Source organism: Trichechus manatus, unplaced genomic scaffold (genome assembly GCF_000243295.1).
Source record: "Trichechus manatus latirostris isolate Lorelei unplaced genomic scaffold, TriManLat1.0 scaffold00088, whole genome shotgun sequence".
Classification (NCBI taxonomy): domain Eukaryota; kingdom Metazoa; phylum Chordata; class Mammalia; order Sirenia; family Trichechidae; genus Trichechus; species Trichechus manatus.
In genome coordinates this window covers 6,663,608-6,690,913 of record NW_004444024.1, presented here as the reverse complement: position 1 = coordinate 6,690,913, position 27,306 = coordinate 6,663,608, and the positions used below count along the sequence as shown (strand labels likewise).

The 27,306-nt window shown below is 38.1% G+C and overlaps 1 protein-coding gene across 4 annotated transcripts in view; it reads right to left on the bottom strand.

Annotated features, from left to right (window-relative positions):
* The window catches only part of ACER3 (alkaline ceramidase 3), a 180,719-nt gene that overhangs the window by 44,005 nt on the left and 109,408 nt on the right, over window positions 1-27,306 (bottom strand). For all 4 annotated transcript variants that reach the window (XM_004381987.1, XM_023736579.1, XM_023736580.1 and 1 more), the window contains exons 3-6: window positions 19,142-19,194; window positions 14,267-14,319; window positions 10,112-10,193; window positions 5,846-5,881 (exon numbers count right to left, since the gene is read on the bottom strand). In XM_004381987.1, coding sequence (XP_004382044.1) covers window positions 5,846-5,881; window positions 10,112-10,193; window positions 14,267-14,319; window positions 19,142-19,194 — 224 coding nt within the window. The remainder of the gene's footprint in view (window positions 1-5,845; window positions 5,882-10,111; window positions 10,194-14,266; window positions 14,320-19,141; window positions 19,195-27,306) is intronic.

Here is a 27,306-nt window from a genome sequence, read left to right as displayed (position 1 = left end):
ATCCACAATCAACACTCATGGAAGCAGCAGTCAAGAAATCGAATGACACACTGCATGGGCAAATCTGCTGCAAAAGACCTCTTTCAAGTGTTAAAAAGCAAAGATGTCACCTTGAAGACTAAGGTGTGCCTGACCCAAGCTATGGTGTTTTCAACTGCCTCATACGCGTGCGAAAGCTGGACAATGAATAAGGAAGACCAAAGAAGAACTGATGTCTTTGAATTATGGTGTTGGCAAAGAATATTGAATATATCAAGGACAGCAAGAAGAATGAACAAATCTGTCTTGGAAGAAGTACAGCCAGTATGCTCCTTAGAAGCAAGGATGGTGAGACTACGTCTCACATATTTTGGACATGTTATCGGAGGGATCAGTCCCTGGAGAAGGACATCATGCTTGGTAAATACAGGGTGAGTGAAAAAGAGGAAGACCCTGTACAAGATGGACTGACACAGTAGCTGCAACAATGGGCTCAAGCATAACAATGATTGTGAGGACCGTGCAGGACTGGGCAGCATTTCGTTCTGTTGTACACAGGGTCGCTATGAGTCAGAATGACTTGATGGCACCTAACAACAACAGTGCCATAAAACTAAATTTGTCTCTTTACTTCCCCTCTTACTTCCTTAACTCCAACCCCTAGGTAGCTTTCCAGTGAATCTTTCTAAAATGAGAATTGAATCTGGTCAAACTCCTGCTTAAAATCCTTCAATGACTCCCCACTGCCTAAAAATTCAAAGCTTTTAAGGAAAGAATAAAGGGCTCTTCATGATATAACCCCTCACCAGTAATCCAATCCTATCTTCTACAGGTAAGGGTGAGCTATACCAAATATTTACAGGATACTAGTGCTTTTTAAACTTTTCTACCAAAGTATTCCAATAGCAGAGGAGGGATGACTTACACCTGAGGGACAGAGCCAAGAAAGTCACAATGAAAACACAAAATTTCTTTGAAGTTTCCTATTTCATCCTAAAAATTCATGTGGTCATTGAACTCTATTCTGTAACATGTCTGCATTTGTTGCTGGGTACTTAGCGTGTGCCAAGGGTTTTCTATGTATTTCATTTAATCCCCAGACAACCTTAGGAGGTTATTATACCAATTTTAGAGATGAGGTATAACAATAAGCTCCTTGAGAACAAGGATCTTCTTACTTTGTTCTCTAATATATCTCCTATGCCTAGTGCAGAGCCCAGAATTTAAAATTGTCTGTTGAAATTAAGGGCATTTATACAATGCCAACAGCCAACATCATCCTAAATGGATAGAGATTGAAAGCATTCCCCTTGAGAATGGGAACCAGACAAGGATGCCCTTTATCACCACTCTTATTCAACATTCTGCTGGAGGCCCTAGCCAGAGCAATTAGGCTAGAAAAAGGAAGAGAGGGCATCCAAATTGGTAGGCAAGAAGTAAAAGTATATCTATTTGCAGATGATATGATCTTATCCACAGAAAACCCCAAAGAATCCACAAGAAAACTAATGGAACTAATAGAAGATTTCAGTACAGTATCAGGATACAAGATAAAGATACAAAAATCAGTTGGATTCCTCCACACCAACAAAGAGAACTTCCAAGAGGAGATCACCAAATCAATATCATTTACAATAGCCCCCAAGAAGATAAAATACTTAGGAATAAATCTAACCAGAGACATAAACACCTATACAATGAAAACTACAAGACACTACTGCAAGAAACCAAGTGAGACTTGCGTAAGTGGAAAAACATACCTTGCTCATGGACAGAAGACTCAACATTGTGAAAATGTCTCTTCTACCCAAAGCGATCTACAGATACAATGCAATCCCGATCCAAATTCCAACGGCATTTTTTAATGAGATGGAGAAACAAATCACCAACTTCATATGGAAAGGGAAGATGCCCTAGATAAGTAAAGCATTACTCAAGAAGAAGAACAAAGTGGGAGGTCTCACACTACCTGAATTTAGAACCTATTATACTGCCACGGTAGCAGAACAGCCTGGGACTGGTACAACAACAAATACATAGATGAATGGAACAGAATTGAGAATCCAGGTGTAAATTCATCCACCTATGAGCAGCTGATATCTGACAAAGGCCCAAAGTCCATTAATTGGGGAAAAGACAGTCTCTTCAACAAATGGTGCTGGCACAACTGAATATCCATCTCCAAAAAACTGAAACGAGACCCATACCTCACACCATGCACGAAAACTAACTCAAAATGGATCAAAGACCTAAATATAAAATCTAAAACGATAACGATCATGGAAGAAAAAATAGGGACAACGCTAGGAGCCCTAATACATGGCATTGACAGAATACAAACCATAAGGAACAATGCACAAACAGCAGAAAAGAAACTAGATAACTGGGAGCTCCTAAAAATCAAACACTTATGCTCATCAAAAGACTTCACCAGAAGAGTCAGACTGGGAAAAAAATTTTCGCTACGACAAATCCGATCAGCATCTAATCTCTAAAATCTACAACATACTGCAAAACTTCAACAACAAAAAGACAAATAACCCAATTAAAAATTGGGCAAAGGATATGAACAGGCACTTTACCAAAGAAGACATTCAGGCAGCTAACAGACACATGAAGAAATGCTCATGATCATTAACCATTAGAGAAATGCAAATCAAAACTACAATGAGATATCATTTCACCCCAACAAGGCTAGAATTAATCAAAAAAATACAAAATAATAAATGTTGGAGAGGTTGTGGAGAGACTGGAACACTTATACACTGTTGGTGGGAATGTAAAATGGTACAACCACTTTGGAAATTGATTTGGTGCTTCCTTAAAAAGCTAGAAATAGAAGTACCATGTGATCCAGCAATCCCATTTCTTGGAATATATCCTAGAGAAATAAGAGCCATCACATGGATAGATATATGCACACTCATGTTCATTGCAGCACTGTTCATGAGAGGAAAAAGATGGAAACAACCTAGGCGTCCATCAGCAGACGAATGGGTAAACAAATTATGGTATATTCACACAATGGAATACTACACAATGATAAAGAATAATGATGAATCCATGAAACATAACATGGAGGAATCTGGAAGGCATTGTGCTGAGTAAATTTAGTCAGTCGCAAAAGGACAAATATTGTATAAGACCACTATTACATGAACTCAAGAAAAGGTTTAAACACTGAAGAAAACATTCTTTGATGGTTACGAGGGTGGGGAGAGAGGAAGAGAGGTATTCACTAGCTAGACAGTAGACAAGAATTATCTTAGGTGAAGGGAAGGACAACACACACTAAAGGGGAAGTCAGCACAACTGGACTAAACCAAAGCTAAGAAGTTTCCTGAATACAACCAAACACTCTGAAGTACAGAGTAGCTGGGGCGGGGGTCTGGGGACCATGGTTCAGGGGACATCTAGGCCAACTGGCATAACAAAGTTTATTAAGAAAATGCTCTGCATCCTACTTTGGTCAGTGGCATCTGGGGTCTTAAAAGCTAGTGAGTGGCCATCGAAGATCCATCAACTGGTCCCAGCCCACCTGGAACAAAGGGGAATGAAGAACACCAAAGACACAAGGTAAGTATTAGCCCAAGAGACAGAAAAGGTCACATAAACTACAGACTTCATCAGCCTAAGACCAGAAGAACTAGATGGTGCCTGGCTACCACCAATGACTGCCCTGACAGGGAACACAACAGAGAGACCCTGATGGAGCAGGAGAAAAGTGGGGTGCAGAACTCCAATTCTAGTAAAAAGATCAGACTTAATGGGTTGATTGAGACTGGAGGGATCCCGGAAGACATGGCCTCCAGACTCTCTGTTAGCCCAAAACTAAAACCATTCCCAAAGCCAACTCTTTAGACAAAGATTAGACTATGGGACATAAAATGATACTCGTGAAGAGTGTGCTTCTTAGCTCAAGTAGATACTTGAGTAAAGGGTAGTCCTGTCCAGAGGTGAGATGAGAAGGCAGAGAGGGTCAGGAGCTGGTTGACTGGACATGGGAAATCCAGGGTAGAAAGCAGGAGTGTGCTGTCACAGTATAGGGAGATCAACTAGTGTCTCATAACAATGTACATATAAATTTCTGTATGAGAGACTAACTTGAATTGTAAACTTTCACTTACACAACAATAAAAAAAAAAAGTTGAATAATGAGGAAACCAAAGCTCAGAGATGTTACGTAATTTGTTCACAGTGTACAGCTAGTAAGCAGAGGAAACTAGACTTGAATCCACGTCTGTCTGATTGCAGATCTTAAAGTTTTTGCTCTACTGCTTCTCTGTCTCCAATTTCCCGCTCAGAATGTGGTAACTGAGAAGGCACACAGTATTGAATGAATGAATGTGTTCCACCTGCAGGCTGCTTATCTGCTTTACCCTAGCATACCCTTGGTCCTTCATTTCTCTATCTTAATTTTTAATTTCTAGGCCTAGGACTTAAGCCATTGTGGGCATGGATGGACCTAGCTTTCATTCCACCTCCCTTCCTATCAGTAAACATAGCCACTACATATAGAAAGAAAATATTAATTATTAGGAAAACACATGTAAATTGCTACAGAGGCAATTACATTAATGGTTTGTTATTTCTATTACACAAACATAGTGTCAAATAGGTCTAAAACACAAAATGGAAAGTTGATGGTCATAAATTTACAAAATCTATCTGAAATGCCCTAATTTTTTTTTTTTTTTTTTTTTTTTTGTGGCTGTGAGTTTTCTTTCTTAATAAAGGCAAACAAGGGATTTACAAAAACTGAAGTCTTCACACAAATCAGTGTATTTCATTTTTTACACTGTCCCAATAAATCTTCTAAACAAAGGCACAAATTACATAGTGACATCATTTCAAGTTACAATAATCAGGAAAATGATGATGTCTCTTCCTGCAGCATCTACTTTAGTACATCTGCTTTCAGCTGGCATGTAGAAAAGCAAGACACGATAATGTGGTTTTGGAATTTATTTCAAAAACCAGATTCCAGTTACATATTATTGTATAGTTTGAGTTTAAAAAGCTACAGAAACATTTACTCTCTATATAAGCACAACATAGTCCGACACAAGGCTTCTAACACTCCTGAAACGTGTGCTTATTTATTTTTGTGTATTAGTCTATTAAAATAATGGTGACAAAAGTCAGACAAACCTAGCTTATAATCCTGGTTCTGCCTCTTAATAACTGTGTAACCTTGGGGCAAATTATTTAATCTCTTTCTGAGCTCCTTTCCCATAAAATGTGGATAATAACCCCTAATTTGTAGAACTGTTGGGAAGATAAGAGAAAATATTTGTGTAGTAATGAGCATCGTACCAGGCACATGGGTGACACTCAATAAACAATAGCTATCTCTATTTAAAGGCTGCTACTTTATTTCACTCTGGCTTCATCATGCGAGGCACTTAAATCATCACTTCCAACAACAAAGTTTCCTGTGTTTGCTTCCTTCAACATAAATAAACCTCCCACCTCAATAAACTTATTCAAATATATTAGAAAAAAATATTTAAGAAATTTTCAGTTCTGTCTTTTCTAGACCATAACGTCATGAAAAGACTCTGTATGTGTGCAATGTTTCTGGGTTTTGTTTTCCTTATATGAGTGATGCTGCACCTGTATTACTGAATTCCAACAGGCAGCTGGATCTGGATGTTGGCTGTCCAGTAACATTTCTGTTACCTATACCTGGTTCCTGTAGGCACCTGTATTTGCAACCTCTGTTTTAAATGCTGAACTTTCCTAGGGCATCTACCATTTCATTTTCAAACGCTGTATGTGCATATATAATTTACTAAAAAAGAAAAATCACAAGGCAGGCAAGTATTGTTAAATAATCAAATGTATGATAATTTAAAAAAATTACCTGATGGAATACAGGCTCTTTTACCTTAAGGTAAACCTGCAAAGTATTAAAAGAAACACATGTGAACAAAGTGCATTACAGGAAAAAAACTTTTCCAATTACTCTGCAAATCCCAAACCTCTCCTGTTTCCCTCATCCTACTACTTACTTCTGACTCCAGCCATGTAAAACCAATCAGATTAGATGGCACGCCATGGAAAGGTTAGTACCTACAGGTGGGTCTACCTCCCAGGTCTAGCTCTGCCATGGTAAACTAAACATTTCAAAGCTGTGTGGACTATTCTGGCCTCTTCAGCAGCACCAAGGAGGAGCAAGGAAGCACGAATATGTTGATAATCCCTGTAGCAGCTTTTTCTACAGTAGAAAGAACACTAAACTTAAGAGTTAGAAACGAGAGTTAAATTTCAAATTCTCCCATTTACTTGCTAAATGCCATAAGCAAGTTATTTAACCAAAGACTCATTTTTTGTCTTCTGGACAATGGGCATAATAGTGGTAAGGAATGATAAGCTAAAATATGTGAAAGTGTCTAGCACATAGTAGATGCTCAACAAGTGAACCCAGTTAAAACAAGTTTCATATGCTCTCGTCTGGTTCCAAATACCTCTCACTCACTCACTTAGATGCATTTCCAGTTCTGCAAACCCTAGTTTTAGGCTCCAGTGTCATTGGGTGATTAAGCTAAATGCCTGTTTGAGACTGAACATGCATTTATTGCCCTGTAAAACCAAACCCATTGCCATCGAGTCGATTCTGACTCAGAGTGACCCTATAGGGGACACATTTTTTAAATGACATGGTACAGAGGAGGCAAAATTCAAATCATGACCCTGAAACGACTCCCATCACTTGAAAGATGAAGTTCAAACTTCTTAGCCTGGCCTTCCGTGATCTGGCCCCTGCCTTTGGTTTGGCTTCACTGCTCTCCTCTTGTCTCTTTCTCATCCTAGGTTCCAGAAAGTACTGTACTTCCCCAAATGTGCTAGTTTCAAGCTTCTGTGTCTTTAAACATGCTGCTCTCTACTTTCTCCAGAAATGTGCCCCCCGCCGCGCCCCCAGCAAACACTCATCTTTCAAGATTCAGCTCAAACTATAACTCCTTTTTGAAGCCTTTTTTCTATATAAACTTGCCTTGCCAGGCAAGTCACTGAAACTATCTGGACTTTATTCTCTTCTTGTACACAGTAACAAGATTCCTTTTGATCTCTGAAATTCTAGAATTTTTTCATGATTAATGAGTATGTAGTTTATGCAGGGCAATGTAGAGGCCTAAAAAAATAGTGTATATGTGCTCTTTCAACCTCCTGTTCACCCTCTCAACTCACTTCAATTTAGCTCCTGTCTCCAGCAAGCTGCTCCTGACAGGATCTTCATTAAGATTACCAGGTCTTTTAAATGGAAATTCTATGGGTCAAAACTTAATCTTAATTTTATTTATCCTCTCAGAGGCAATCAATACTGTTACTTACTCATCACTTCTAGAAATCTCTTTGTATTCTGTGATATCAGGCTCTCCTAGCTTTCCTATTACTTGTTCTCAGTCTCCTTTGCTGGCTCCACTTCTTCCACCTGACCCTCAAATGTCAGGGTTGTATATTTAGTCATCTTAACAGTCAACACTATCTCTGTTCAAGTTCATCAAGCCCCACATTTCTAGTACTGCCTGTACCCTGACAACTTCCAAATCTACATCTTCAGCCCACTTGCCTGTTAAGACTCATGTTATTAATGACAGGCACCTCAATCTCAACACGTTCCAAACTGAACTCATCTACCTTTACCCCATGGTACAAACCTACTCGTCTGTCTTGCAAAATCTACCCTTCCTAACTAGCACAACTTGTACAAGGAAAGGTCATGGAAGCCCCACAGACACATCCAAATTCCCTGAGGGATTGAATTGCTGGGCGGAGGGCTGTGGGGACCATGGTCTGGGGGAACATCTAGCTCAACTGGCATGACACAGCTTATAAAGACAATGCTCTACATTCTACCTTGGTGAGTAGTGTCTGGGGTCTTAAAAGCCTGTGAGAGGCCATCTAAGATACTCCACTGTATCATCCCTTTGGGAGCAAGGGAGAATGAAGAGAACAGGATACAAGGAAAAGATTAGTCTGAAGGACTAATGGTCCACAGCCACCAAGGCCTCCACCGGACTGAGTCCAGTACAGCTAGATGGTGCCCAGCTACCACCACTGACTGCTCTGACCAGGATCACAACAGAGGGTTCTGGACAGAGCTGGAGAAGGACGTAGAGAATAATTCTAACTCACAAAAAAAAAGACCAGATTTACTGGCCTAAAGGAGACTGGAGAAACCCCGAGACTATGGCCCCCAGATACCCTTTTAGCTCAGTGGTGAAGTTATCTCCAAGGTTCACAGTTCAGCCTGGGAGTGGACAGCCCTGTAAAACCAAATGAGACTAACGAGATACAGTAGTCTAGTGACAAGGGCCAGAAGGCAAAAGGGGACAAGGAAGCTGGTGATAGGGAGCCCAAGGTTGAGTAAGGATATTGTTGATGTGTTGTGAGACTGTTAACCATTGTCATAGGGCAACATTTGTTGTAATTGTTAATTGGAAACTATTTTGTTCTGTAAGCCTTCATCTTAAGTGAGAATAACAGCACAATTGGAAGAGTGTAGTCAATGTCACTGAACTGTGCATGTAGAAATTTTTGAAATGGTGTATCTTTGGCTATGTGTATTTTCACCAAAAAAAAAAAAAGGTTGAGAAGTTAGAGGGTTAACATGTTGTGGGGTTGTTAACCAATGTCATAAAACAATATGTGTACTACTGTTTCATGAGAAACTATTTGTTCAGTAAGCCTTTACCTGAAGTACAATAAATAAAAAAAAAAATCTGCCCTTCCTCAAGTTTCCTATGTTGGTTAAGGACATTATACGTATCCTGATAGCCAGGCCATAAACTGAGGGTTTGTTCTAGACAACTCTCTATTTTCACTCCACTTCCATCCATCTCCACTCTAGTTGGTCACAGATCCTGTTAATTATGATAGCTTCTTTTCATACCTATGGCTATTTTACATTAGTCTTTAAGTCTCATATCTTGCCTAAGTAAATGCAAAAGTCCCTCGGTTTAGACACTGGTATCCCTGGGTCTAGCCTCATACCCCTCTAATCTATCCTTCATAGCCAGAGTAATCTTTCAAAAATATATGTCCGGTTATGTTTTTCTGGTACTTTAAACCAGTTAATGGCTCCACACTAACTTCAGGATAAAAATCCAAATTCTTAAACATGCATACAAAGGTCTTTATAATTTGACATTTGTCTAATTAACTAGACTCATGTCTCCCCCACTTACCATGTGCTCAAGCCTATACCATCCTTTCCTAAATTGTTCCCAATTCCACTGGCAGAGATGATGTAATGAGACCATAAATGTAGAAGTACTCAGTACAACATCTGACACACAGTAAGCACTTAAAAACGGTAGTTCACTATGTTGTTCCATGGTTCTATGTCCATGGACATGCAATAGTCTCTACTTAGAAATGTTTTACCACAGTCCTAGTCATTAGTTAAAACTCAGTTCAATGTCTCCTCTCTGAAGCTTTCCTTTACCCACTCAAGCAGTCTTGATGGATCCTCCTTTATTTCATCACTGTATAACTAGTTTTTACTTCTATTAAGGCAATTATCATCCCTTGCTGTTAATTCTTTGTCAACATGTCTGACTTCCCAACTCAAATGAACCCCTCAAGGATAGTAACTGCGTCTTCATCATCTTTGTATTTCTTGTGCCCGACATGGTAGGTTTTCAATAAATGCTGCATTAAATTGAAATGAACATTCTCTTAATACAAAATGAAAGTCACCTAAGGGAAAAAAAGCACTGAAGTAGGGTCAGAAGTGACTAGCTATCTCAACTTATTAGGAAAAGGTTAACTATTAAAACAGTCACACTATGCCTAAAAGAGCAGAGTCAATCTCTTGTTTTTAACAAATAGGAGGTAATATGTTCATCCACGATGAAAGATTAACATTTTTTCCCATCGCTACTATTTACTTTTTTGACTTTTCCCTTTTTAAAAAATAAACAGATTTAAAAAGTTATTCCAATTACAATGAGAAATGACACTTGAACAGGAAACAAAGGAGCAATATCCATAAGTGAGATATTCCAGTTTTGTGAAAAGACATTTCAGTCTGAACAGCATGAAGACAACACTGGAAAAAAAAGTTCCAAACTCCATAAACGGCTAGTTCACATGCTTAATCTGGTAGAAACAAAATATGACTTACTAGGGTTACTATTAAACTGAACAGAACTAATATAAAAAGCAGATGGTAGTTTACTGAATTCTTCGTCTTGAAACATTCAAACCTTAAAAAAAAAGAAAAACTTGTTTTAGAATATATAATGAGGAAAACAAATATAATGTTGCTTTACCATTTGCATACATATCTCTGTGATCCAGTAATGTCCATCATTTCTTTCCACCTGCACTCTCATCTTAGAGAACCTGCACTGCCTTCAGCCTGCAAGAGGCTGAATGGACCAGGAATAGACATCTGATTTAAGCTGGGCCAATGAGAGGCGGTGGCCTGAAAATCTGAAGTTTGGGGCCCAGAAACTGAATTAATTATGTATGGGAGTCAAAGTATGAAGTCATACAGACTCAAGATCTGAGGCTAATATTTGCAGGTAGCTATAATGAACAAGAGGAGAGCCCTGGTGGCATAGTGGTTTAGCACTTGGCTGCTAACCAAAAAGTTGGAAGTTCAAACCCACCAGCTGGTCCACAGAAGAAAGATGTGGCAGTCTGCTTCTGTAAAGATTACAGCTTTGGAAATCCTATGGGGCAGTTCTACTCTGTCCTATAGTGTTACTATGAGTCGGAACTGACTCAATGGCAACAGGTTTTTATAATGAACAAGTGAAAATCGAGGAAAGAGTGGTGGGGGGAGAAGCTGCCTTTCTAGTTCTAGTAAAGTGAGGCTATACTTCCCACTATTATGTTCCATAAGATTTCCCTAACATCCTTACAATAATTAAATCTCTCAACTCAAACTGGCTTGAGTAGGTTTCTATATCTTGCAACCAATGGTCCCTGGCTAAGGCACACTATTATAGAAAACATGACTCTATTATAATTACTTCTTTAGTTATCTTCCCCCCCACAACGAGACTACGAATTCCTTGTAAGTAGGGATAAAATCTTAATTTTTTCATATACTTAATCACGAGGATAGTGCCTGACACATAGAGACAGTCAGTAAATAAGGAAATATGAATATCTGATTATCAGTAACTATCCAACCTTTGAGGACTATGTCTTGGTACAGGACAGTTCTCTCAGTTTACTAACTGGGTGTTGGAATTAGGCACAACTCCTATTTCATCATCTGTAAAGAGAGGTGGTGGAAACAGGTGATCTCTTTTACCCTTAAATTCTGTCACTTTATGACTTGAAAGATGATGAAAAATTAGGTGGGATATTTGTTTTTACATTTAAATTCTATAACTTTACGGACTGAATAGTGATGAGAAAGTTAGATGGATATGTGTGGGTTATGTACTCTTCATTCTATCAATCATTTACAAATTTCTGTTTAGTACTTCAAATCTCCTCAAAACATGCTATCTGTTAAGAAATCAGTGGTCTATAGGAGGCCAGGTTTGTATTTATTATAATAGTTATTTCACTATATTATATATAGCCACTTTCTTATCTGTCTTCCTTTCTTATGAGTTCCTTGACTCTTTGTATTTATAGAACCTAGTATCATGCCTAATACAAAGGAGGCTTTCCAGTACATGTTTCCAAACACAACCACATAGAAGGAAAGGCAGGTTTAAAAATGGTTAGAGGTCTAGATTGCTTTGCATATTTGATATGTATTCTGTGTGTATTCCATCTATACAGATTTCATTCAGGATTCTAGGAAATAGACAGGTTCCTTCTGTCTGACAGTAGGTGTTTGGGCAATGAACAGATCCTCCCATTTTCTCTCAATACTGGCTTTCAGAGTTCCAGAAGGGCAACAGATTGACTAGCACATAGGCCCCTGCATCAGGGTTGTATCAAAATACTACTATTATTGTTAGTAACAAAAGCTAACAACTAACATTTTCTAGGTCTTCATAATTAGGTCAGATGCTTTATACATATTTATCTATAACATATAATGCAACACTTGAAAGTAGGTTTATGATGTCCTTCGATGTAGCAAGTGGTTAAGCTCTTGGTTCCTAACTGAAAGGTAAGGTTGGAGGTTCAAGTCCACCCAGAAGCACATTGGAAAGCCTGGAGATCTACTTCAGAAAAATCTGCCATTGAAAACTCAACAGAGCACAGCTCTACTATGACACACATGGGGTCACCATGAGTCGGAATCAAATTGACGGCAGCTAGTTTGGTTTTACAGATTAAAAAAAATCTCAAGATTTGAACCCAGAGCTATTTGACTTCAAACAGAAGAGTATTCTCACTATGGCAAGCTGCTTCATTTTCTCCTAGTTTCTAGCCCCTTCAAAGTACATGAGATTGGGCAGAAGCCTAGCCTTCACCTACTACCACAACTGGTCAATTTTGTGTCTCTATTTAGGCAGTACATACGCTCCCTAAAAACCACACATAAAGAATCAAGAGAAAAACTATTACAACTAATAAATGAAGTTAGCAGGGTCATAGGATAAAACTCAATATACAAAAATCAATAGTATTTTGAAATGCTAGCAATGGACAACTAGAAAAAACAAAAACTTAAAAGCAACACTATTTAAAATAGCACCCAAAATCATGAAAACCTTAGGGACAAATTTAACAAAGTATGTGCAAGATAACCTCAAAATCACTGAAAGAAATTAAAGAAAATCTAGATAAATGGAGAAATATACCAAATTCATGGACTGGAAGACTTAATATTGTGAAGAGATCAATTGTCTCATACAAATCTTAGCAGCTAAATGGGCATTCTTTCTTCTGTTGTTTTTGGATAAAAATCAATCTTAGTAAAGGTAAGAGCCAACAGTGGCATGGTTTCTTACAGCCCACTAAAAAAACAAACAAAAAAACTTTCCATTACTTTAGTGTATACTACTAACTTTTGGGAGCAGTGTTATAAGACAGATATGAACTGGTTCAAATTATGGCTCTACCATTTATAAGCCTGGTTACTAAGGCCAGACTCAGACATGTGGGTTCCCAACACAAGCTAGTAATTTGTTGCCCTTCCAGATGCAAATTCTTTACATATTTTTTCAACATTTAAAGTGACTGAAAGCATACTTTCATGGGGATGTGTGGAGGCTCTCCTCTAATATCTCCAACAACTTAGGTGGAGCCCAGACTAGCATACCCTACTCAAAAGTCCTCACCCACCCCGCTTAGAAGGCATATTTAATGATCATCTGTTGGTATTTGATCACACTCTACAGGGAGGGTTCCACTTTGCCATTTCTACCACATCCCAAGCAGCCTATCAAAGGATTTTTCCAAATTCTCCTTGAGAAGACTTCTGACAATTGTAATGTTCTCCATTGTGATGTATTTACAGGGATATTTTAGTGCCGTCTAGAAACTGGTTACCTGGACAATGGCCTAGCTTCTTAACCAAGCTCTGCTTATGTCCTTAGACAAGTTACTAAATCTCTCTGTGGTTCATTTCCTCGTCTATAAATTGGGGACAATACCTACTTATCACATACATTTTGAGAATTAGAGATGCTGTACTAAGCTGTCTAGCACAGACCCAGGTACAAACTAGATAAATAAACATCAGCATTTATTAATGTTCTTATTATAATCACTTGTTTTTCCCTGTCATTCAGGAAATGCAAACTAATTTGATATTGAAGTGAATAAAATATGATCCAGGAAGGGAACTTTGAATTGGTAATGGCTGGTGAGCTGTCTGTGAATAATCAATCAGCTTGAATATACTCTTGACAGCATTTACTCTGATTTAGAATAAGGAGAATTTAAAGGACACAGGTATCTATTATTTAACAGCTATGAGCATGCAATGAGAGATTAAAAGGACACAATCACTTCACAACTAGTAGTAGTCTACTTCACTTTTCAGGTAAGCTTCTGGTAAGAAACTATACTGTAGTATACAGAAACTATATCTAAAATTTTTATGGCATAATATAAAAAATCTTGAAGTTTGTACACATTTCATCACTCAAGAAGAGATAAATTACACAATTTAACTCATATTAAGTCAGATTCTATCAAAATTGGTTACAGGATTTTGAGATCACAGAAGTTAATAAACAACATTGTAACTTTTAGAGATTATACTCACTTTGAGATCACAAAAGTTACAATCTTCTAATTATTACAATCTCCCAGTAAAAAACTGAAATAGTTATATTACTTAATTCACTAGGAGGTAAATATAAATTTTAAGATATATCAAATCACTGAATTTTAAACATTAAGTACTTACATGCAGTACACAAATATACAACAGCTGTAAATCATTGGGAGTTCATCCAGTAGCTATAAGAAATAAAGACAGATAATAGGACTTGAAAATCATAGAGCTGCAATCATTATGCAAATCAAAATGAAACAGCAGAATGATGAAGACTGTCTATTCTAATTATCTCCTTACTAATTACTTTATATATTTATCATCATCTAATTTACTCTGTGTATATTTATTGGTTTTGAACAAACACAATCTTATCCATCCATCCATCTGTCTTATGTACACACCTAAGTAGCATGCCTGACTCACTATTCCTGGAGGACAGTCTTGCAATCATGCTGTGCTAGCATCATTCTGTACCACAAACTATAATATTAGTACCTCTAGGAAATAATGATGTCCACCATCTACAGGTCTGTGGGTCCTATCAGAATTCACGGGCATTTCCCTTCTTCCTTGAACACCTTAGGTGGATAAAATATCCACTAACACACATAAGAAGAGATATCACAGCAGAGGAAATAATTTAGTTAATTAAGGTAACCTGTATCTCTCAAAAATAACATTCATCATTATTATTGTTGCTATCATATATTAAACTGCAAGCTAGGCACTATGCTAGATGTTGTAGGTAAGTTATTTCTAATCTTTAAACCAATACACAAGTTTACTTATTCACTATATACACATTTAATTGACCCCATAATTATATGTCTACTATGTGTCAGGCAATGTGTTAGGAGCTGAGCATACCATGAATAACAAGAAACAGTCATGTCACTGCCCTCAAGGAGTTTACATTCTAATTGGGGGTGAACACAAATAAGATAATTTCAAATGGCAGTAAGTGCTATGAAAACCATGAAATAAAATAACAGTAATTTGTGGGAGAGACTGCTTTAGATAAACTGGTCAGGAAAGGCATCTCTGAGTAGGTAACATTTGAACTAAGGAGTTAGAAGAAACCAGATGTGCAAAGATCTCAGAGAAAACTGCTGCAGGCAGAAAGAGCAAAAAGCAATTCCACCCCTAGGTATATACTCAAGACAAATGAAATCATACATTCACACAAAAACTTGTACATATCCATAGTGGCATTATTCATAATAGCCAAAATGTGGAAACAACCCAAATACCCATCAACTGAAAAATGAATAAACAAAATGTGGCATATCCATACAATAAAATATTATTTGGCTGTAAAAAGGAATGAAGTACTTCATGCTACAACATGGAAGAACCTTGAAAACATTATGCTAAGTGAAAAACACCAGATACAAAAGGTATGATTTCATTGCGTGATTCCATTTATATAAAATGTCCAGAACAGGGAAATTTGTAGAGACAGGAAGTAGATCAGTGGTTGTTAGGTGCTGGGGGTGGGGATAACAAGGAGTGACTGATAATGGATATGGGGTTCTTCTTTAGGGTGATAAAAGTGTTCTGGAATTAGATAGTAGTGATAGTTGTTCAATTTTGTGAGTATACTTTAAACTACTGAATTATACTTTAAAAGGGTAAATTTTACAGTATGCAAATTATATTTCAAGGAAAAAGAAAGATATTCACCTACATATTCACAATACAACCAGCAAAATCAGGAAATTAACACTGATTTATTACTACCATGTAGTCCTCAGACCTCATTCAAGTTTTGTGAAGTATTCCAATAATATCATAAATAAAAATATAAACACACATAGGATCCAGTCTAGAATCACACACTGTATTTAACTGTCATGTCTTTTTAGTCTTCTTCAATCCAGAATAGTTCTTCAGATAAACTCTGACTATTGTGGTCATGACACTTTTGAAGATAACCAGCCAGTTGTTTTGTAGGATGTCCCTCAATTTGGTTTTGCCTGATGTTTCCATTAGATTCAGATTACGCATCTTTGGCAAAAATATCAAAGAAATGATGCTATGTTCTTATTACCAGATTCTATCACATGATACACAATTTTCGTTTGTCCCGTTACTGATGATATTCATTTTGATGGCCTGATTAAGGTCTGCTAGGCTTCTCCAGCGAAAAATTACTCTTTTTTCCTTTATAATTATTTTATGGGGAGGTACATTGAGATTATGTACAGTATCCTGAGATCAAACTTATAATTTGTCATATATATGTATACATTTATATACATATATGATTTCCTATTTTATTCAATGGGTTATATTAAAACTGTTATAATCCGTTTCCATCATTATTTATTTTGACACTCAAGTGTCCCAGATTTGGCCAATAAGAACCCCTTTGAGTTAGCTTCAATGTCCTTCTGACATCCCCAACATTCTTTGAGCATTTTCATTCTTCCTGGCACAAAAAGTTGTTCAAGGCTCATACTGTCTTTTCCTTGCCCCAGTTCTCGGAATCACCCCTGGTTCCTTTTAATGAAGAATGATTTTTAGAAACAAATATTTGGATGCTAGATATTGGGGTTCTCTGCTCCCAGGTCTTCTCATGGACAGAACTAGAGAATATATGCATATACGTATGTATAGAAATATGTATGTATATATAAATATACATGCATGCATATCACATATACCTTTACATTTAAATTTATTTCTATATGTATCTACATATATTAAAAACATGAGTTCACACTGATATCTCCAATTTCAATTCATCACCACAGGGTTCATTCTAGTTTTCATCTTTTCCATATTTGCAACTCTGTTCTTTAACAGTAAGAAACTTGGCTTTCATTATCCTTAAAATATTTACTTATTTGATCAATTCCCCTGTGTGTAACCAATATCCCATTGCTGCCACCACTCTTTCTCCCAAGAAATTCCCTCCTCACCCCACTGAGGCTCTAACACACTGCACTGGGCTGCCAAACTTCCACATGGATGGCCTCCTCACCCCACCCATGCTCCATATCCTGCCCTGGGCCACTCTGCCATGTAAAAGCCATCTTCACCTTTCCAGGGCTCTGATACCCAGAACAAAGCTGTCCCCCTGCATGGGCACCCACAGATTCCAACCATGTGCCAACCACTTCCCCCACTTGTGTGGAAAAAAACAGTGGCCATCAAGTTGAGTCCAACTCATGGTGACCCCATGTGTGTCAGAGTAGAACTGTGATACATAGGGTTTTCAATGGCTGATTTTTCTAAAGTAGGTCACCAGGCCTTTCTTTTGAGGTGCCTCTGGGAAGACTCAAACCTCCAACCTTTTGGTTAGCAGTCGAGTATGTTAACTGTTTGCACCACCCAGTGACTCCTACTTGTGTGGACACCCTTCTTATTCTGCGCTGAGCTACCCCTCCACATGGACATCCTCTTTACTCTGGTCTCTGATGCCCTGCACTTGGCTGTCATGCTGTGCCAGCACTCTCTCACCCCTGCTATGTGAGTACCATCCTCACTCCTCACACCCTGCACCAGACTACTCTCCTATGTGAACACTCTCCTCATCCCACTCAGGCTCCAATGCCCTGTGCTGGTGCACCCCTCATATGGTACTCCTCATGTGGATACACTCTGTACGCAACTCTGGGCTGGAACACTCCTCCTCTGTTTTTAAAGCTTATGATAGTGTTGATTTACCACAAATTTTAGTAACTCCTTACCTTTGCTTATGTCATAGTGCAAACCTGGTATGTCCTTTCATCCCTTCACTGCCTAAAAAGTCTGAATTAATTCCTTCAGATTCTGTTCAAATGTCTTTAATTTTTATAGATTCTTCCAAGCTCTGCCATGTTGCCATAGTAGATTATTTATATTTCTTTAAAAAATAATTTTCATATTATATCACTGTTCATAAGCCTGTTTTCCTGGCCAGAATGTGTGAGAATATGTGTGTTCTATGCGTGATGAGAGTCAGACCAGTGTTATATTCATTCATGTATTCTCGTCAAGCATAGCACACATAGTACACGTGACATTTTATTATAAATATGTGTTGAATGTCAAAATCAATTCTAAGAATTAATTCTTTAATGTTTAATACAGTTATAATTAGTAGTTCATAGATGGTTATATACACAGCTCCTTCTAGAGTGGCACTGTCCAATATGGTAGTCACAAGTCATACATGGCTACTGAGTACTTGAAATAGGCCTAATCCAAATTATGATGTGCTGTAAGTGTAAAATAAACACTGAATTTCAAAGACTTTGTGTGAAAAAGTATTCAAAATATTTCATTAAAAACTTTTATATGGATTACATGTTGAAGTGATATTTTGAAAATACTGGGTTTAATATTAAAATGAATTCTACCTATTTTTTACTTTCCCACTAGAAAAATTTAAATTACATAATGTGGCTACCAGAAAAATTTAAATTACATAATGCAGCTACTAGAAAATTTTAAATTATGTTACATATGTTTACATTATATTTCTACTGGACAGTACTGTTCTAGAAATTTGAGTTAGTGATGAGGAACCGAAAGGTCAAAAGATTGACAGCTAGACATATGGCCTCCTTAGAGCAAAGACAGTTGATAAAAATCCTTGTATAGTTCTAAAACTTTGCTAGTTAGAGAGACCATTCAAATGAATATCAGAAGACAGGAAGGAATGTGGGCATCTAAGAATAAGAATATATTGCTTTAGTAAACTAATTATGTCTTTTTAAGACATCTCCATGTAACTTTACTCTCTAATACTGATCTAAAATTGTATATGCCTGCACAGAGGTGGTCAAAAAGCTATACTCTTTCAACTTGTTTCCTCTATGGATAATTTGTCTGCTTTCTTTTTTACTTAATTTGGATCCTTTGGCCTGAAGAAAAAACTCCAAAATTACAACCCCCTCTCCGCCTTTTTTATTTCCTTGTCTCAACACCATCCTCTAGTTACCTTCTCTTTTCTCAAATTTGAAGTGCTTCTGGATTAAGAGAAATAAGCATTTAGTCAATTTTGTTATTACTAACCTGCATTTCATATTTCAGAGTCATGTGGAAGCACCAGGATCCCATTCCTACCACTGAAATTAAAACAAACAAATAAAAAAAAAAAAAAAAACAATTAGCATGAAATTTTTGGGGGGTGGCCACGGTGACTTGAAAAGACAATAAGATATTTCAAAGCATTGAGATTCAGGGAGAATAATGTTTATAAAATCTTGTTAGTATCTGTCTCTTTGATTATAGCCATCCTAGTGGATGCGAAAGGAGCCCTGGTGGCGCAATGGTTAAGCGCTTAGCTGCTAACTGAAAGGTTGGCAGTATGACTCCACCAATGGCTCCATGGAAGAAACGACCTGGTGATGTCCTCCCATAAGGACTACACCCTAGCAAACTCTATGGGGCAGTTTTACTGTATCATATAGTGTTGCTATGAATCAGAATCGACTTGACTGAATACAACAACAACAAACAAAGTGGATGTAAGGTGGTATTTCACTGTGGTTTTGATTTGTATTTCCCTAATGACTACCCCATTCCCTTTTCAACAATATTTACTGAGCACTTAACAATGTTCCAAGCATTTCTACTTGGATATAGGAGTGAACAAGAGAAATACGTCTTTTGTCCTCAGAACTTCAAACAAGTCATTAAAAATACGAAAGAAGTTAGAGAGCTATGGTAATCCAGGCAAACTGGTCAGAAAGGCCTGTCTGGGGAAGTAACACTTACGCTGGGACTTGAATAATAAATTGGAGTTAACCAGTTGAAAGGATAAAAAAAGAAAAGAGAGATCATTTTATGTAGAAGATCATCCAGAGTAAAGGAAAGGTAGCGCATTCAAATAAGTAAAAGAGCTTGGCTTAGACAATGGACAATGTTGGAGTAGAGATCAGTGATGAGGCTTGAACGGCCTGTAGGAGCTAGATTGAAAAGAGTTTTTAAAGCCATGTTAAAGCTTGGTTCAGATTTGGACTTTACTGTAAGGACAAAGGAAAGTTGTTGAAAACACACACACACACACAAATACATATACACATACAGAAATAAACATGATCACTTTTTCACATTTAAAAATATCACACTGGTTACAAGGTGAAAAAAAATTCCTAAAGGAGTGGTCTCCCAACTTTGATGACAAAAAAAATTTTGAGTAACCCCATATACGTTATGTTTATTTATGAACTGTACATATGCTGATATATACTAAGGTACTACATATATTTTTAAGCACATAAAACAGAAGTTTAGAAAAATGAGGTAAGGAAGTAACAAATACAAACAGAACTTACAAAATTTTCTTCCTGTATCCCAATAGATAATTTTTCTCACCCCCTGGGTGTGAGCACCCTAACTGGTGACTGCTGGTTTAAAGGATAAAGACAAAATTACTTGCAAGGTATACATGGAACTTCATGATCTGGCTCCACTCATTTCTTCCACTGCAATCTATAGTTCCAGTACACCTGACTGCTTACTGTCCCTGATCTCATACTATAAACTTGCTTTGGCTTTGCTCATTCTCTGCTCACCCCGTCATTTCAGCCTGGAATACTTATCCCGCCTCATTATCCCATCCTATCCGCCCTCAAAACTATGTCTGCTTATTGAAATTCTATGCAACTTCTAAATCCATTTGATTTTTTGCTCTTTATCCTTTTAAAATTTGTTTATTTTGAAATAATTTAAAACTTACAGAAAAGTTGAAAGAATAACAGTGACTTTCTGAACCATTTGTGAGTAGGTAGCATATATTATGTCCCTTTACCCCTTAATACTTCAGTGTGTATTCCAGATCTATTTTATATGTCACTTCCTAAGTGAAATCTTCCTCAGCTTCCTCCCCAGTTAACTCCACCACATGAGGCATCCAAGAAATAATGTTTGGCTAGGACAGAAGTTATCAACTTTTGGAGTGTGTTGTATTGTCTACAGAGCTTTATAAATTCTAGAGTCTCAGTTCAGAAACTTCTGGTTCAGTGTTCAGTGTATTCCCTGGTACCTGCATTTTAAAGGTCTGTCAATGCTTCTGCTGCCCATCAAAACCCAATGATCATTGTTAGATTCTAAGCTTCATAAAGGCATGGTCCAGGTCTCATAGTTCACTAAAGAATCTCCATAACCTGGCACACAGACTTCCGGGCAACATGGCGCTGTAGTCAGAAGCACCACGCTGCCCATCCACAGCAAAGATCTGAGAAACTAAGTCAAACGGAGTCACACGTCAATCCTGAAACCCTAAGCATCAAATGAAGAGATAAAGAACTCAGCTAGCACTGAATGGAGTAAGAAACTGACCAAGAACAGACAGCGAGGAGAGATACATGCAGAGGTCCCCTATAAGCTACCACAGCATGGATCTGCCATCTTGGACTCCTATCAGAGATGAGCAAACAGGGGGTAAGAGAAAGCAGCTTCACGGACCTTCCAGCAGGATACAGAACAACTGGCAACCAGCGATATACACTTTCCATCCCCCACCCTTCTTCTCCCCCACTCAGCCTCCTCTGCTTCCTACGGCCACAGTCTCTTGGCCAGGAAGCACCGGCTTCACCCCAGTGTCACTCAGATTCCACCTGCCCGCAGTGGCTGGCTTCCTGAGAGCCATCTGTTGGCTGCTGGTGTTGCTTTTTTCTACTTCATTAGATTTCTTCCTTACCTCTCATCATCTCCTCCTCCTTTCTCTCAAATACCTGGCTCCGTGTGCCATCTTTGCTTCCTGAAAGGCTGTGAAACATCACTCAACTGTGAAACTGCTTCCTGGCCTGTGCCGCCATGCTGATGGAACCCCCAGGGCTTTTTTTGTTTGTTCTGATTTGTTCTATTTTGATTTGTTTATTTGTTTGTTTTCTTTTTCTTTTCTCGGCTTGGAAGCCCCTTCTAGCCAGGCAGTACTGTGCGGCTTGGGAGCTACCCCCTTACTCTGCGCAGACACACAGTGACATCCCTGGGGGCATTTCTTTTTTCTTGTTTTGGTTTTTGGTTTTTTTGTTTCTTTGTTTTGTTTTCTTCTCTCTCTTATTCCCTTTTTGTCTTTCTTCATTTCCAGTTTCTTGATTTATCCATTTTTTTGTTTTATCCTTTTTTTTTTTATTTTTGTTTTTCTCCATTTCTCAGTCTCTCATCTCTCCACTCCAACAGCAAGCTCCCTTAGCACTCTTTTTTTGTTTGTGTGTATGTTTTTGGCTCCTGTTCCTCTCTCTTCTCTCTCCTCTTTCCCATATCCATCTTAGCTCCCCACATCACAACCTCCCCCCTCCTTCCTGCCTACCGGCACCATGCGCTGAACATCACACCCCCAAGCAGCACAGGCATGGCCTACCGGAGCGTGCCCTGCACTGATTCCTGGTCTGCCCTGTCGGCCCTAGTACATGCCACAAACAACCCATCCCAGCAACTCCCCTTCAGCTGGACCTGGCCTGCTGTACCATACCTGAGTGACGGATCCTGCCCACTGGAGAAGGAAGTGAAAAGTATCGTGCCCACAGACGAACAAACAACAAAGAATGCACAACCCACCTGCTCAGACATAACCAAATAAAACAAAAAAGCAGGACAAAACAAACAAATCTACAGTCAAAACCTAGCACAATGCCAGGCACATAAATAACGCTTATGTACTTGCTGATGGACTGATTATTTTTCCTCCTCAATGATCCAGCATTTCACATTAAAGTGGGTGAAAGAGAGAGTGTGTGTGTATATTTATAAAGTAGGGGCTGGTGACGAATGTTCCTGAATTGAGAAAATAAATAAAATAGGAGAGATGAGTTTTGAAGAGGACAAAATGTTATCTGAGTGGAAAATGGGCAATAAGAACAGAAAGGCTTGCTGGAGAAGGTGACATTTAAGAGAGAACTCGAAGAGATTCTAGGGTGGAGACAGTGAGGGAGAACATACAGTATGAGTAAAGGTATGAAGATGTGGAAAATGTTTAGGGACAAGCATGTCATTCAATTTGGCTGGAGTGTAAGAGAGGAATACAAAATAAGGCAGGGGGTGAGCTGAGTGCATATACAGAGCTTTTAAAATTTTGCATCTAATAATACCAGTGCCAAGCATGGTACCTTATATACTGTAAACATTTCAAAAGTCCTACAAGGTAGACATTATTATTCCCATTTTGTATAGGAAGAAAGCAGAGTTCAGAAAGGTTAAGAAAATGGCCACGGTCACATAGCTAGTAAGTGGCAGAGCTGAGATTAGAAGCAAAGTCTGTCTGGCCCTAAAGCCTTTCCTTATATCATATCTACCCTTGGAGGCAATGGAAAGAAATTTTAGAATTTTGATAATGCTGGAGGGGGAGGGGTGTCCAAAAGAATAGAACCTTCATATACAGAGGAGAAATAATAAGACTAAGCTCAGATTATTCGGCAGAAACCATGCAGGCAAGAAGGCAATGGGATGACATATATAAAACATTGAAAGAAAAAACTGCCAGCCAAGAATAATATATCCTGCAAAACTCTCGTTCAAATATGATGGTGAAATTAGGACATTTCCAGATAAACAGAAATTAAGGGAATATGTAAAAACCAAACCAAACTTACAAGAATTATTAAAGGGAGTTCTTCGATCTGAGGACCAACAACTTCAGCTCACAGGCAGAATCTAGGACGCAGGATTGTACCAGCCAGATACCAATCTAGGAAATGAACTCTCGAGGACTATCCAAAACCAAAAGAAATACAACAGGGAATCAGAGCAGTTAATCTGTAAATGACAACAACATCAGAACAATAAAAGAGGGAATAAACGGTGTAGGTATAGAACCTTCTAATGGAGAGGAAGGCAAAGTGATACCAAGTAATAATGGACTGCTTCAAACTTAGCAAGATAAGGGTAAATTTCATGGTAACCACAAAGAAAGTTAACAAACATACTCATAAAAATAAAAAGGAAAAACATACAGTCTCAGCAAAAGAATAGAACCTTTACTTAGGAAAAGAATCTACATTGTCCCATGTAACCTGTGAGGTTAGTAAGAAATCCAGGTAAGAAAAACCAAGGTCTCAATTAGAGTGACAACAATAAAAATGGAAAGAGGCAGATTCCAGGATCACAAAGACAGAACTTGAAGATCTGGCAAAATGAATGTGGGAGACCACAGAGGAGGAGAGAGAGGCATAGTCGAAGACGAAACTGTAGTTTTATGCCCAAGGTCTAGGAAATTTGTGGTATAGGAAACAAGGGCAGGAGGAGGTAGTTTGAAAGGGGAAGGAGGGATAAATAAACTTTAAGATGCCTGAAATGTCCATCGGCCCTCTAACATGAACCAGATGGGAAAACACATTTTATAAATAAGCAAAGGGGAGTTTAGGAAGCATTTTGGCCACTGCCTGTCTAATGTGTAGCTCAGTGATTAACTCAAGCACTCTCCAGACACATTAAAATATTGAAAAGAAAATGAGACCAAGAGGATAAACACTGATATTGTGAGCATCTTAAAATACTTTATCATGATGACCACACCTAGATCCAATGGAAAACTATGATATGCTTATGTGCTTTAATGGTGTGGGGGTGGGGAAGAATCCTTTTAGCTATAAAAATAAACAAGTCACAAAAGCAAAAGAACAACAAACACCACCAACAAAGTTAGCAATATCTGTATGATTTATTTCAGTAAAGGATTTTTACTTATGAACCTCATGGTGAAAATTAAGTTGTAACTTAAAGCTGAACATAAAATTGTCTTGAGAAGATATAGGTATTTTGGAAACTATTCTCCAGAAATTACTCCTCTAATGTATAAACTTTAACAACTCAGGGATGTCCCAAAATTTAGAAGAGGACCCCTTTGTAGTAAGAATATGAATCAAGACAAAAAGAGAGGTGTCAAAATCAATTTAAAAGCCATTAAGAATCAAACATTTTCACCCAAATACACAGAATTAACAGGATGTAAACCATAACAATACACAAACAACAGAAGATAAGCTAGATAACTGATACCTTCTAAAAATTAAACACGATCATCAAAAGATTTCACCAAAAGAGTAAAAAGAGAACCTACAGACATGGAAAAAATTTTTGGCTATGACAAATATGACAAAGGTCTAATCTCTAAAAGCTACAGGAAAATCTAACACCCTTACAACAAAAAGACAAATAATCCAATTAAAAAATAGGCAAAGGATATGAACAGACACTTGACCAGAGAAGACATCCAAGTGGCTAAAAGATACATGAGGAAAATGTTCGCAATCACTAGCCATTACAGAAATGCAAATCAAAACCACAATGAGATACCATCTCACCCTGACATTACTAGCACGAATCAAAAAAAACAGAAAATAACAAATATTGGAGAGGCTGTGGGGAGATTGGAATGCTTATGTACTGCTGGTGGGAATGCAAAATGGTACGACCATTTTGGAAAATGATATGGCGCTTCCTTAAAAAGCTAGAAATAGAAATATAATATGATCCAGCAATCCCACTCCTAGGAATATATCCCAGAGAAATAAGAGCCGTCATACAAATAGACACATGCACACCCATGTTCATTGCAGCACTGTTCACAATAGCAAAAAGATGGAAACAATCCAGGTGCCCATCAACAGATGAATGGATAAACTATGGTACGTACACACAATGGAATACTACACAACAATAAAGAACAATGAGGAATCTGTGAAGCATCTCACAATATGGGTGAATCCGGAGGGATCACTATGCTGAGTAAAATAAGTCAATCACAAAAGGGCAAATATTGTATGAGACCACTACTATAAAAACTCATGGTAAGGTTTACACACAAAAAGAAACAATCTCTGATGGTTATGAAGGAGAGGAGGGGTGGGAGGGAAAAACACTAAACAAACAATAGATCAGTGGTAACTTTGATAAAGGGTAAGACAGTACACAACACTGTGGAAGCCAGCACAACTTGTTCAAGGCAAGGTCATGGAAGCTCCAGAGATATATCCAAACTCCCTGAGGGACCAAATTACTGGGCTGAAGGCTGTGAGGACCATGGTCTCAGGGAACATCTAGCTCAACTAGCATAACACAGTTTATAAAGAGAATGTTCTATATTATATTTTGGTGAGTAGTGTCTGGGGTCTTAAAAGCTTGTGAGCGGCCATCTAAGATACTCCACTAGTCTCACCCCATCTGGAGCAAGGGACAATGAAGAAAACCAAAGACACAAGGGAAGGATTAGTCCAAAGGACCAATGGACCACAACTACCACAGCCTCCATCAGACTGAGTCCAGCACAACTAGATAGTGCCCAGCTACCACCACCGACTGCTCTAACAGGATCACAATAGAGGGTCCCGGACAGAGCTGGAGAAAAAGGTAGAACAAAATTCTAACTCATACAAAAAAAGATGAGACTTACTGGTCTGATAGGGACTGGAGAAACCTCGAGAGTATGGCCAAAAAATCAACCATGTTCCTTTAAGATTAAAGTACCTGATTAGTTCACTTCAGATAACCAAGTTACATGTACTTGTATGTCAGGAAGAATACATGACTAGAACTTGAGATGACTTGGATTCAAGCCCCAATCCTACTCGATGGGCAACCCTAAATCTATTCCACGCTTAAGCATCAGTTTCTCAGCTATAAAATGTAAAATAATATTTTTAATCTCTTTCAGTACTATGAGACTATGACTACAATGTGCTCTTCATGAAAGCTGTTATCAGAGTTTTACAGATTAAATTCCAAACACACTATATTTAACCTAAATAAATCCACATTTAATCTAAATATTTAGTCTTAGATATCTCTGTGGTTTTGTGTGAACACTGTTGATTCCCATTTCTGTTAGTATTCTGTGTTGTCCACGTCAGGACACCATCTGCTTTCTAAGACCTTCACTTCATTTATCACCTTACTCTTCTGTACCCTCTATCTCTACCTATCCTGTAGATTGTTCAAACATTCTCTAATATCTCCAAAACCCACCCTCATGCATAATTTACCTGCACCTCTTCACTTCCATAAGATCTCAAAGGAACTTCCTCCACTTCCTCCTTCCGTATCCACTCCTCAAACCTATTCACATCACTGAAACAAATCTTTTCTGTCTTCATCTTACTTAATCTCTTGAAACATTTCCCTCTCTAGTTTTCTGTGACACCCTAGTCTCCTGGTTTTTCTATCTCATTAATTGCTTCTTCTCATGTTCCTTTGTTGGCTCCTTATATCCTTAACTTCTAAATCAGGAGCTGGAAATT